A 13,249-nucleotide genomic window follows, 5' to 3' on the forward strand; every position below is an offset into this window, starting at 1 on the left:
AAAAAAAAACGCCTACTAGGTGGACATGGCGGCTTCCATTGTATCGTCTAGCATCATGTAGCAAAAAATTGCATAAGAAATTTCAACTGTTGAAAGTGCAATCGGCGCCACGCGGAAAAATGGGGGACCCTAGTGAGACGAAAGCCACTGCCGGACGCCAGACATTCCCTACACAGAGAGAACTCCAGATGACCGGAACGGGCACTTCGAAATAGCTGGCATACTTTCTAACACCTATTGCTTAGGCAGCCGGACAGGAAAGTAAATTCCTGTTGAGAGTTTATTGGATGGAGGCAGCCAGCACAGTTTTGTGACCGAGCAATTGGCTGAGGAACTAAATTGTCTTGTACTCGATCACGACTGTGTTGCAGTAGGATATTTTGGAGGGCATCATGACGAAAAGACTTTCCGGCGCGTATTTGTCGCTCTGAGTTCAATGCGTAGTTGCAAGTCACTGCTGATCCAAGCTCTCGTCACGAACAAGATCTGCGACCAATTCATTTCATGTCCGAGAAGAGATTTTACCGGCAAGCTCGAGCCCATCAGTTACTACTTCACCGACATCGATCAAGTTCAAAGCCAAAAAGCTGTGGACGTCTTAATAGACAGAGACTATTACTGGTCATTGATCAAGGGAAGCATATGGATGTTAGGAAAAAGACTCAAAGGCAGAGAGACTTCCTTAGGCGGGACTCTGCTTGAACCATTAGCCTATTCTGCGCCCGCGGGCACTGCAACGAGACAATGGTAATCAAAGCGGCAGTGACAGAGAGTAACATCACCATAGGCGACTACTATGACCTCAAACATATAGGGATAAAATCCAATGAACATAACAAGGCCTAAGACATAGACCTAGTTCTGCGATTTTTCAACAGCACAATAAAAATGAACAATAGCCGTTACGTAGTTTCGCTTCCATGGGAACCGACAATTCTAAACCCCAACAACCGAGCAAACTCACAAACGCGCTTAAATCAACTTCTTCGAAAGCTTCGCCGATGCCGTCACCTTCTGCAATAACAAGATAATGTCTTACGCCCATACGCCAGCGATGGGGTAGCCGAGAACGTTTTACACGCCGCATCATGTAGTAATCCGCATGCAACGTACAAGAGTAACGGGACAAAGAAAGACGTACACCGACCAAGTAAAACTTATTAAAAGACAAGACGTTTCGGCTTCCATATGGTAGCCTTGTTCACAATGGGGCTTGCCATCATTTATGTATTTTTAAATGTTTTACTTGGTTGGTGTACGTCTTTCTTTGCCATCTCTCATCCCTACCAGACGGGCTTCTGTCGAACTCTCGATTACAGCAAGAGTAACGGTTGAATTCGATGCTTCCTCCCATAAAAAGATAGAACTCTCGATTAACGGCAGCCTGTACTCAGGAGCAAACCTCAATTCCAATATCAAAGGGGTGCTACGTCGCCTCAAAAGAACATCGGATTGCTTTCACAGGAGATATTGAAAAACTTTTTTCAATATAAGCATCACAAGCACAGACCATGTCGCTTTGCACTGCCTTTGGTTGAAGAAAGCACCCAGGCCAGGCCAATCGTTGTCTAACGCTGGCATATGGCGTATGCCGAAAGTACACCACCAGCGTCTACCATTCGGCACGAGCTATAGTCCCTTTCTTTTGGTGGCGACCATCCGTCATCATCTGCAGCAAACGTGGTTTTTCACCCTGAAACTACAGAATGGCTGTGGGGTTTCATATGTGCTGACGACATTTTAACAGGAGCGGACTCCGTCGAAGTCGCGTCCAAGCTGCGGTCAGAAGCCACCGAGATATTCGTAAGTGCATCTGTGAAGCTACACAAGTGTGCTTCGAACGAAAGGCACGTTATTGACATACAATCAACGCAACTTACAGAGTTACCTGTGGGACAGCTGACAGGAGTACTGGAAGTCCTGCAATTGGTATGGAATCCTCAAACTGACATAGTGTCGTTTAGTCCGGGAAACGTAATGGAATTTGTTCAACAAAGAGCCGATACGAAGAAGTTCTCGATACAGATGACCCCTCACCTATACGACCCCCTCAGCATGCTGACACCTTTCACAATAAGGATGAACATCTGTTTTCAAAAGCTTTGGAGGAGAGGTGTTGATTGGGAAGGGGAGCTGCCACTGGCCGCTATACGGTTCCCCGATTTTACTGACCGGGCATGCATGCAGGTGTCAACAAATATGCACTACATTTTTTTCAATCACGCTGGTAGGTCAGCCTAAGGCCCCGTTTGCTACATTTGCAGAGCATTAAATACGTACGACAAAAGCTCAATGATTGCCTTGTGGAGGTTCAGGGTGGCGCCAGGGGAGGAGACACGCCAGGCCACATTCAAAGCGCTAGTTTGTCTCGTCTCAGCACGAGTGAACAAGTGCGTTCGTTAAGAGCTAGCCGAAGATATAAGACCCATAAAGTTTGGACTGACTCAATGATTGCATGTTGCTGGATTACCGAGGATACTAACAGATGGCTAGAATTGGTTCGCTATAGGGTAATGGTGATTCAGAGCAAAACGGATATCACATTTTGGTGCCATTGCCGTGGAAAACAGAATCCCGCTGATTTTTTTCACTCGAAGAGTATCGGCCCAACAATTGGCGCAAACTCACTCTGGTGAACTGGACCCCATAGGCTCAGTTGTCAACAAAATAAATGGCACCCATGCCCTAGGCCGAACTCTACCGGTCTTCCCACGAATGCCACGTAGGAACGTCCTCATCGGGCCCCATCCTCGCAAATCGCCATGCAATCCGAAAACCCGATTATAAACTTCCATGAATACAGCTCTGTTCCTTGATTAGGCCGTGTTGGATACTATGATTTGCCTCGAAGCTAAAGCGGCAAAGTTTTCCAGGAAGCCATAAATGCAGAGGAACCACAATACAAGCCGGCGAGCTATACTGAACGAAAACTTAAAAGTTCAGCCTTTTCGCAAAAAATTGACCACATCTCTGAAGGAGCTTATCATATAAAGGATTAAACACTTCGGAACGTGTCCTGCTTCCTCGACAATGAAGTTCAAATGAAAACAATGAAGTATTGCTGACAGCACGTCTGCAGTTCCGCAATAAATATTCTGATAAAATATGGCCAGTCGTCTTACCAAAGCACAACTACTATAGTGCGAGCGCCTCGTCTTGCAGTACCACGGACCAATTCTTCATACAGGAGGACTTCGGGGTGCACTTGTAGAAATAAGGGAAATATTTTGGATATTACGGGAATGGAAGCTAGTCAGCAAGGTCAGTGGTTACGCTCGAGCGTAAGACCACTGTCCGCACTAACTGCAGCGTTACCACCTCAAAGAGTGACCGCTTCGTAACCATATTTAGTAACACGACTAGATTTCATTGGTCCCTTTTACGTTAAACTAGATGACTATGCCCAACTGTATATATGAATGTTCGCGTACTCCATGACTAGAAGTGTTCGCCACAGACTAGTCGAACATATGACTGCCACAAGCTTTCTCAAGGCTTTCCGACGCCTTGTGTCGTGGTGGGAATTGCTTCTGCTTCAAATTCAGACACGCCTTTAGCGTTCAATAAGAGCAAAAAATGACTTTCGATATTGCGGCAATCGTTCAGAAACGAAGTTTGTAACTACATCGCTAAACATCATATAAAGTGGACATTCATCGGTGATCATGCGCCGTGCTGGGGCGGTTTTGACGAGATATTTGTCAGGTCTGTCAAGTTGACAGACCTGTTGTAGATGTGCATCCGAATGGGATTTCTTACGGAGAAACAGCTACAAACAACCTTAACTGAACTCTTAAGTTGTGACCAATTCCGGTTAAATCAGACACGTTTAGAGGGACTGTCAAGACCTCGAACCTCTGTCCGCGTCCCGCTTTCTCATTGGAAAGCGAAAATTTGCAATTCCCGACCTAGCACTAGGCAAGATCACAGTAGATGGTCGCGGTATAATGCCCATATGGGAACAACGAGATAGAACGCGAAAAACATTCTAGGAGCGTTCGTGCAAAAAACATCTCATAGTTAAGAATAATGCCCAGCACCAAATAAGCGATCTCCTTCCTCACAATTAGGAAAGGCGACTTCGTCCTTCTACAAGAGTACAGCAAACCACGGCAACTATGAAACATTTTCAGAATAGAAGAGCTCCATAGTGGAAAGTCCTGTACCTTGAGACTACCAGGTGGATCTACTATTAAAGGGGCAGTTCAATACCTGTGCTCTTGGAATTGAACTATTGTGAACTTCTGCGCGCGAGGCCGTTCGTTGGAAAAAAATGATGTAGAAGCACATGATATGCTCTCGTTTTGCGGACCAGGCGCAAGAGCAGCTACTCATGGAGTCGGGCTACGGTTTATTGTTAATGAACGCCTTTTTCCGTGCATCCATTGGCTTGATTTACTACATCCATTTCATGTTAAGGAGCATTCCTGGCTGACCTCTACCGATAAGCTATGACGGGGTGCACACTAGCGCGACATGGAAACAAAGTATTAGCAGGAGGGAGTAGGACCCAGAGCCTTCCCTTCTACTAAGGCTTTGTTCTTACATCACTTACAGCGCATACAGGGACAAGGGACCAAAAGAACGACGAAGACAAGAGCTGACTTCCAACTGATTTTTATATTGAGCAGCACGCATATATACTCAGACACCAAGACAAAAGTCTCCGTCGTTCTTTTGGTCCCTTGTCCCTGTATGCGCTGTAATGATGTTTGCAACAATGGAAAACCAACTAACCCGTACCCAAACCTTGCTTTGTTCTTACGTCGTGCTAATGTCTACCCCCTAGATTTGAATCAACTCGCCGAGCAATATAGCCTACGCAAACAACGTTCTGTACTACTGTTAAACGAACTGCAATGGCGTTTTGGACCACCCAAAAAGCATAGTTTTGGAGAATGTAGATGTAAAGCCTCGTCGGTGCGAAATTTTGCGCCTGATAAACAAATAGATACCTCACGAAAAGTTGGCAAAAGTAGACGTTTTTGAAGAAGGATGGCTGCTTAGGCAGCTTGGTGAAACGTTCTTCAGACAAGGCAAAATTCTTTTTAGCGTGCAAATGGTATAAAGGAAGAAACAAGGTGGCAGCCACTGGCTGGAAGTGACGCATGACCCAAAGCATGTGGCTTCGCGACATGACAACTGAAATAGGGCACAATCCTCGGCACCCTGAGAATTCTCAGAGGTAACAAGCTCAGATTTACGTCGTATCCGTTAGCCGCCAGATGCACGCGTCTGCTGCTAGGACGATATTTAAAGGCTGCTAATAAGAAAATGATAAAAGTAGCAGCCACGCAACTTTGCCGAAATTGACAAGAGAGCATGTATTACTCATATACATAGGCCTATTATTCTAAAGTTACATTTGGTTGCGTTGACCTTTAGGCAATAAAGGCATGAACGCAATGAAAGACCACATGAAAGATGAGCACCCAAGTTGGGTATGGCGTACTCACCGGCACCCCATTCTCTCCAGGAACGCCCGGCTTCCCCGGCTCGCCACGTGCTCCCTGGAACCCCTGGCTCCCTTTGGTTCCCGGGCCGCCTGCGTCACCCTGTGGGGGAGAAAAGTTGAGGACAAGGCGTTCGCCTGAACAAATAAACAGGCGCACAAATGGTCTATATTGCTATAGCATTGCTGTGATTAAACTGGCCCTAAAACTTTCTCAGCCAAGGCACATGCAAGCTTTAGGAGGAGGAAGACAAAATATGAATCTGTTTCTTTTTTTCTATTTTGATGGGCTCCGTCACTTCCATTCACAGAAGAAAGTATGTTTTAGATATGCTTGATCCTTTGCTCCAGTACTATATCACATAGGAACGCTTCATCACGACGTGATACTACAATCGACATCGAGCTTGTTAGTCACCTAAATAATGCTCACTTATGTTTTACTACAGCTCTTATTGGTACTCTAGGCATAAGTCAAATCAATTCATAGACAGATGTTTGATCTAGCCATGCCTGTCATTATCAAATCAGATATGCGTTGATTAGCTTCTTTTTCGTCTTTCACCTGATTTTCTTTTTATTTACAGTCACCTTTCGTGTATATGTTTGACTTTCAGTACCGAATAATAAACAGCTGAAAGTTTGTGCACATGTGTCTGTCTCTTTTTATCCTTTGTATAAGCAATACAGCGCACCAAGCAGAACGATGCCTTACCAACTAGACCCAGCCGAAGCTTTATTGCCTTAAGACCGTCTACCAAAGCTAATTCTGGGACTTTTTTCTTTGTTATGCCTATTCAATGCATGTGTTTTAGTTTCTTGCGCTCGTCTTTATTGCTCAGTGATATCGCTGTGTTTATCACTCAGTTATCGCTCAGCGCAAAACGCACATGCATGGTTGGAACTTACTGCAATATTATCGATGGTATGCGCTGTCTGTTGTCACTGAAGCTTGTATAATCTGATCGTATGCGTCACGCGAATTGTGCAGTGCCTTTTCGAAGAGAGAGATGAAACTTTAGCGTAAAGTGGTGTGGCCTGCAAGGACGGGGCAGAAACGGCCCCACTGGGCTTAAAGGTGCGCTAGTCCATGTCACTGCAGTATATCTGCAGCCCGCGTCGTGGCGGTATTCTGCCGGTGCAGGTCCGTCGCACGCCGTCTGGCCTCCCATTCCTCCCACGTGGAGAGCTCCTAGCTTGGCGGGGAAGGATAAGCCGGGCACTCCATAAGGATATGTGTTCGAGTATTCGTGGAGTGGGAGCATAAGCAGCAAGTTGGGGTGAAGCCATCCGGGTGGATGCGGAATAGTAGATAGAGGGTGGGGAGTGTTCGTGTCTGCAGGTGGCACCACAGGATGTGGTGGTGGTGAGTAAGTGATGGGTGGGGTGGGGGGTAGAGCTGGCGTTCGACCCTATAGGCCTGCGTCAGCTCGCTGAAGGTATGCAAGCTCTGTCTCATGTCGTCCGGGTCCGATTCCGTCACCGCCCGGTTTGTTAGTCCTCGGGCGTGGACATTGGTGGCCTTGTTACCAGGGTTTCCCGAGTGTGCGGTTAGATGGATGGATGTTATCAGCGTCCCCTTTGGAACGGGGCGGCGGTGGGTTGCGACACAAAGATCTTGCTATTATACTGCCTAATGTCCTACGTAGGTTACAAAAGTAAAAAAAATTGGAATCCAATCCCCAATCTAGCTTGAGATTGGGGATAGTATACAGAAAGCCGCTCAGTATGAAGGCATTGGTGAGGCTGCAAATGTTGTGTTCTTTGGCCCATAATATTTGGTGGAGACATGCCGGATAACATGTTTTTTTTTTAAAAATTATGTGGTTTTTACGTGCCAAAACCACTTTCTGATTATGAGGCACGCCGTAGTGGGGGACTCCGGAAATTTCGACTACCTGGGGTTCTTTAACGTGCACCTAAATCTAAGCACACGGGTGTTTTCGCATTTCGCCCCCATCGAAATGCGGCCGCCGTGGCCGGGATTCGATCCCGCGACCTCGGGGATAACATGTGGAAGTGTGGTTGTTGCGTTGATAAGTTTTCTTATAGTGAAACTGCTGTGTCTGTTGCTTTGCAAGTGGGGCCCAAGTATCTTTATAGTGTTTACCTTCTGTATGGATTGTCTCTATTGTTATGTTGTTGGACATTGTAGGGAGGGTACAGGGTTTTGGGCGCATTATTAGTAGTTCGGATTTGGTTGGGGAGCAAGTGAGGCCTATAGAGCGAGAGTACTGTAGTGTATGTGTGGCTACCTGGGCTGCCCGTTGGAGTGTGTCTTCTATTTGCCTATCGTTACTCGCTGTTGTCCACAGGGCATATACATCGGCATATGCAGTGTGTCTGAGGTAGGGTATACGGTCTAGAGAAGCAGCAAGGAGGGTGAGGGCGGCATTGAATAGGAATGGTGATAGTACCAAGCATTGTAGTGCACCCACCCCTTGTGTAAGAGGAGGAGTACTGGTGGTATGGTTGCTGATGAAGGCGCGGATGTAACAATACATTTTATGTCCAATGTTTAATGGACATAGTGCGGTCAGTATGACGGTATAGTGAGTATTCCCAAATACTTTCGGGAGGTCTAAGGCGAGAATGGCTTTGGTATGAGCTGGGAAAGTGGACTCGAGGACGTTGTGCGTAAGTTGCAGCATAGCGTCCTATGCAGATAGGTGGGGATAGAAACCGATCACGTGTGGGTACAGGTCGCGCTCGGTCATGTTGTTTCTAAGTCTGCACAGTGCTATGTGTTCTAGAAGTTCGCTGAGGTAGGATGTGAAGGAGATAGGTCTAAGGTTAGCAAAGGAGGCAGATTTATTACGGTTATGGATGAAAATGATTTTTGTGTGTCGCCATGACTGGGGGAGGGCGCCTGTCTGCCTGCATTCATTGAAATATTCTGTGACCTGGATGATGGATGCGCAGCCTAGACTGCATATTATTGTGTTGGTGATTCGGCCGGTGCCCTGTGCCCCGGAGGTGCGAAGTGACTGCATGGCAGAGCGGGCCTCCTGCTCTGTGATGTTTGCATCGAGTTCTGGGTTGCGCGCACCTGCGTAGGCTGGGAGGGGGATGTTAGTGCCCGATGCAGTATGAGTGGATTTGAGCTGATGAATTAGTTCTGTTGGTGTGAGGGCTGTGTTGTGAATAAGCCGGTTGATGTTTCGTAGCTAATCTGGAATAAGTGGTGCTGATGAGGTGGTGGAGGAGCTTCCACGCTTGTTTGCTGCTAAAATTACCGGACATTGTGTTGCAGATTTGGGCCTATTTGCCGTGGTTAAGGGTGTCGGCATAAGAGTTTAGTTGAGCTTTAAGGCCCACGAGCCGTTTTCGCAGTTTGCGGTTGTGTTTCTGGTGCTTCCACCTGGTTCAGAGACTGTCGTGTGCCTCCCACAGGTTTGGTAGTCTGCTGTCTAGTGTATGTGCGGAGGTGTGTATGTATTGTGTATGGGTAGCCACATGTGTGAGGAAGGTCTGAACACATCCATCGATATCTTGAATGGGCGTATTAGGAAAGTCCCCGCACGTAATGCAAAGGTCATCCTATTTGATTTGTCAATGCTTGCGGGTTATTTTGCATGGTACGTGAGATGGAAGTGTGATAAAAATGGGCTAATGATCACTTCTGATATTTTGTGTGTTGCGTTTCCATGTCAAGATTCGAATGGCGTGGCTCAGTGTGAGGTCCAGACTGCTGTCCAGTTGCACACTGGTGCTGATGTGCATGGGAAACAGGGAGTTGTTGTGTGCAGTGAGTTGAAGGGCCTGTATTGGTTGCCAGAAGCGCCTCCCCCTTGGTGTTGTGTAGCGGCATCCCCAGTCGATGTGCTATGAATGGAGGTCGCCACAAATAAGTAGGTGATGCGTGCCTGCTGCTTAACGAATGTGGTGTGAAAGGGTAATGAGTGTGTGTATGGATTGTGATGGGGTGTGATAAATATTAGTACTGTGGAGTGGTTGCTGCTTCGGTGTGTGGGGTATGACTTCTGTTAATAAACACAGTACTGTGGAGCTAATTTGGATGCGCTTCACCTTCCGCGTGCTGAAGACGAGTGTGGTGATGAATGGCGTGTCTGTGCCGTCGGAGGGTTGAGCATGGTAGCTGGGGAGGTTGGCTTTGAACTGTGTATAATGGATGATGATGGATAATAAACGAGGATGATGAGGGCTCGGGCGTTTAGCGTAGATAGGAACTGCTGCAGCTGCGCTCGCTCTGCCCTGAACCCGCGGCAATTTAATTCTAATAGTCTCAGATCAGTGTGATTATTGTCCCGTCCCGCCATTGTGGAACGTGGGTGAGCAGAGGATGGGAGGTGGAGTGTTTTTGCGGGGAAATAGGGTGGGATTGTGAAGGCGAACTTGGGTATGTGATGGTGCAGGACAGGTATGAGGCCCTCCTGTGTTTCTTCTCTGTGCTGTAGACAGAGGCCGAGTTGTGTGAGGTTAATCTCGAGGGAAGTCCTGATTCCATTTGCTGAGACAGTTACTAACGCTAAAAAGACTAACGGAAGAAAAAGTTGGGACAGGATAGAGCTCTAGCGCTTTGTCCTGTCCCAAATGTTTCTTCCGTCAGTCTTGTTAGTGCTAGTAACTATTCCTCAGCAAATGCATCAACATCAACTAGCCCGACCTTCTGCGTTAATTGCTCGTGATTCTAATAAGGACAGACTCCATTTGAGTCTCTAGGCGTATCATCCTTGTTTCTGCGAAATGCGCAAGCTTAGCGTGAATGCGTGACTCGAATTCGACTAGCTTGGCTTCAAACTTAGACTCAAATTTCGCGTCGAGCGTTGCCTCTAGCGCAACACTCGATGGTAATATAGGAGGACTCCATGGAGACATGCGGGCACCAGCGAATACTCTGCAAACTTCTACAACTCATGTATAAAAGCCGACGCGCTTGACCGGCGCATCAGAATCCGACAATCGTCGACTGTGTTGACTGTTATAGTTGCGCTTCGAATGTAGCTTGCTTTTGTGGGCACAGGTTCGCCCAATAGAAGCTTAGTTAAACTAGTGATAGTATTTCTGCTGGGTTTTTTTCAGCGGCACTACGATATGACCATTGTGGGGATGCGCGACTCTCACGCGTCCCCTGATATGTTGTTTTCCCGCACGGCCCGCGTGGCCTGACGCCCGCGGCGGTCGGAGTGGTTGAGGCGCAGTACGAGAGATGGCGCGAGTGGTGCGCTGCTAACGCTGTTGACAGGCGGTTACTTGGGCGCCGAAAGACAAGGCGCTTGCTTTTAGGTTCGGGACAGCAAGCAGTGCGGACGTGCCGTACCGCGCGTGCGCCGATCCATGCTTCTGCGAGACCGTCTCGTGTGGCCGCCTTCGAACGCGCCACTGTTCGCGTGACCGTATGGGTGAACGACTAGGCGTTGGGATCCAGCATGGGGCGAACATATTCGCTCGCTATCCGGTCGCGGTGAGTCGGACTTCTAGATTTGTCGCGAGCCCATCGGCATGTTTTGGGGATAGCAACTCGGCTAGCAGGCATTGAGCTATGAAAGCTGCAATAAATGCCCTTGTGATTGTTTGCACTAATGTGTTGTCGTTCCTTTGTCCCAAGAGCACGGGTTAAGAACCCCACATCTGGCTCCCAACGTGGGGCCTCTTGGGGCATCGGACGATAGATTTAAGTTTTGCTTCGTTCGAGACCTTTGTTTGAACCGAAGCGTAGGGCTAGCGTGGATTTTGATCGCTAGCGTTGGTGGAGTGCTTTCTTGAGCGAGACGATGGTGGTGGTAGTGTGTTTGAACATGTCAACATGCTAAGCCTTCTGCTAAGGTGCTAAGTCAACATGCTAAGTGTTTTAACGCGACAGCGTTAAACCACTTGCGTCGTGAGCTCGTGTCGCAGAAAAGCCGGTGTCGTCGGTGTGGGCGTCCGCGGCGTTGGCCGTGAGCGAGAAATTCCGGCAGGCAACTCACAAATAAAAACAACTTGCAACATGGGCTGCGTGGGAATCGAACCAGGGTCTCCGGAGTGTGAGGCGGAGACGCTACCACTCAGCCACGAGTTCGATGCTTCAAAGCGGTACACAAGCGCCTCTAGTGAATGCGGTGTTGTCTTAGAAACGTGCTGCAGAAAGTTATACTGCGGTGTATATCGGTAATTATGAGCATGTAACTTACAGAAGTTGCAGTTACACGAGTAACGCAGTACGTTTCCGTTACATTTCTCCTGCGCTTTCCGCACACGCAGAGCCATGTTGCGGCAAACACAGAAGATCCCCTCCTCTAAACGCACGGCGCTGCCCCGACAGGTGGCGCGCCACGCGCGCATTGAGGCTGTGCGGGGACCGGTGCGACGCGCGTCGCGGCCCCCACTTCCTCTCCCCTGACGACGCTTCGCCGTGCTCTCTCACGGGTTACAGAATCTAGCGTCCTTCCTTTCTTTAGTTCACTATCTATATATCTCTCTGCCCGTACCGATCATGACGTTTGGCTGGCGTAGATCGTTTCCCCCTCCGAGACACCGAGTTCTTTGGTTCGTTCCGCTTGCTCAGGCGCACGTTTCGTTGCCGCGCCGAACGCTGCGTTGCTCGACGCTCACCGCGTGATTGGTAGGTGCAAAGTCCGATGCGGGGCGCCTCGTAAGTGATCGCTGCGCCGTAGCGCATTGTCTTACACCCCTTGGCGGGTCGACGGGAACGTTGTCGCGTTTCACTCTTGAAGGCGAAGCTTAAGCGTCCTCCAATTTTTTTTAATGACATTCGTCTGTACAAGAGCCACGTGGTCTGCATCCTGGGAGAGCGAGGCTTAGCGCCCCCGGAGCATTCGCAAGTCTGAAGCGAGTGAGTACGGAAGCCTCGTGGGTGGTCCGAATTTCTTATGTAAATAGCTTCTTCTATCTCTTTGATTCGGATGAAGTCGCGGCTCTGGGAGCCGGGTGGCCGCGGGCCACGGGTGCCACTACGGGCTGACCGGTATTGCGGCCTGGCACCGGGCGCTCCGACACCGTCTGGGACGGTGGGCGCCGTCAACTCGGATGCTGTGTGCACCGAGCGGCGTAGGACCACCTCACAGAGCTGACGTCTCCTCGGGGCTGCCTGTCTTGCGCTCATTTTGGGTGTTGTTTTTGGATGCCGGTTGTTGTCAGGGTAGCGACGCTTTAGGCCTAAGGCTTTACGAAGCTGCCTGTCGCACGTGGAGGGACACAACCTGGTGGACCGTGGCGTTGAGGTGTTGCAAGTTGCTTCCCTCATTCTATTTAGCCTCGCACGAATTGAAATTACTCGTTCAACTCAAGGAAGCGAGCTTCGTTCACGTGAACTTAGCATCTGAGTAGCTGCCCGATCTTTTGCTAGCCCAGCCGAACATCGTACCACATGGGCGATGCGCATGCAGAATTCCTCTCCCTTCCACTACTTTAGTGTTTGCCGAGTGTTTTGAGTGTACGCAGCGTGATTGGAGTCACCCCTGGTTTGCCGTCACCTTCACATCGTCTGTGCTGCTGCCCCGGACTACGATCGAGCCACCGGGCGATGGTGATGCTGTGGCGAGTTCGGAGCAGCGACTTCGGCGGCGGCCGCCTGTATCCAGCTCGCAACCCTCGGCGGCGGAGAAAAGAGCCGGCGGTCACCGACAGCTGCTGCAGCCCTCGTCAGCAGGGCGCGTCGGCGCGAGCGACGCTTGCTCGTGCCGAATACTGCGTCGCCGTTTCCGGAGTCCTGGCCTGGAATCGTGCCATCGAGTCGGCAAAGCTGCTGCTGTGACCGGCGGACGCCAGCACTGTACCCAAGGACAATGTCGGCTCGCATGCTATGGACAGCGTGTGGACATTTTCTCAGTGCGG

At 49.2% G+C, this 13,249-nt stretch overlaps 1 protein-coding gene and 1 long non-coding RNA gene across 2 annotated transcripts in view; one reads left to right on the plus strand and one right to left on the minus strand.

Moving 5' to 3' along the window:
• LOC129384583 (uncharacterized) overlaps positions 1–5,563 on the plus strand; it is a 56,900-nt gene extending 51,337 nt beyond the window's left edge. Inside the window, exon 3 of the long non-coding RNA XR_008612287.1 lies at positions 5,477–5,563. This is a non-coding gene — a long non-coding RNA (uncharacterized lncRNA). The remainder of the gene's footprint in view (positions 1–5,476) is intronic.
• Positions 1–13,249, minus strand: part of LOC126529915 (uncharacterized) — a 934,270-nt gene that overhangs the window by 521,698 nt on the left and 399,323 nt on the right. The window contains exon 18 of the mRNA XM_050177364.3: positions 5,457–5,555. Within this exon, the coding sequence (XP_050033321.1) occupies positions 5,457–5,555 (99 nt within the window). The remainder of the gene's footprint in view (positions 1–5,456; positions 5,556–13,249) is intronic.

Source organism: Dermacentor andersoni, chromosome 5 (genome assembly GCF_023375885.2).
Source record: "Dermacentor andersoni chromosome 5, qqDerAnde1_hic_scaffold, whole genome shotgun sequence".
NCBI classification, from domain to species: Eukaryota; Metazoa; Arthropoda; class Arachnida; order Ixodida; family Ixodidae; genus Dermacentor; species Dermacentor andersoni.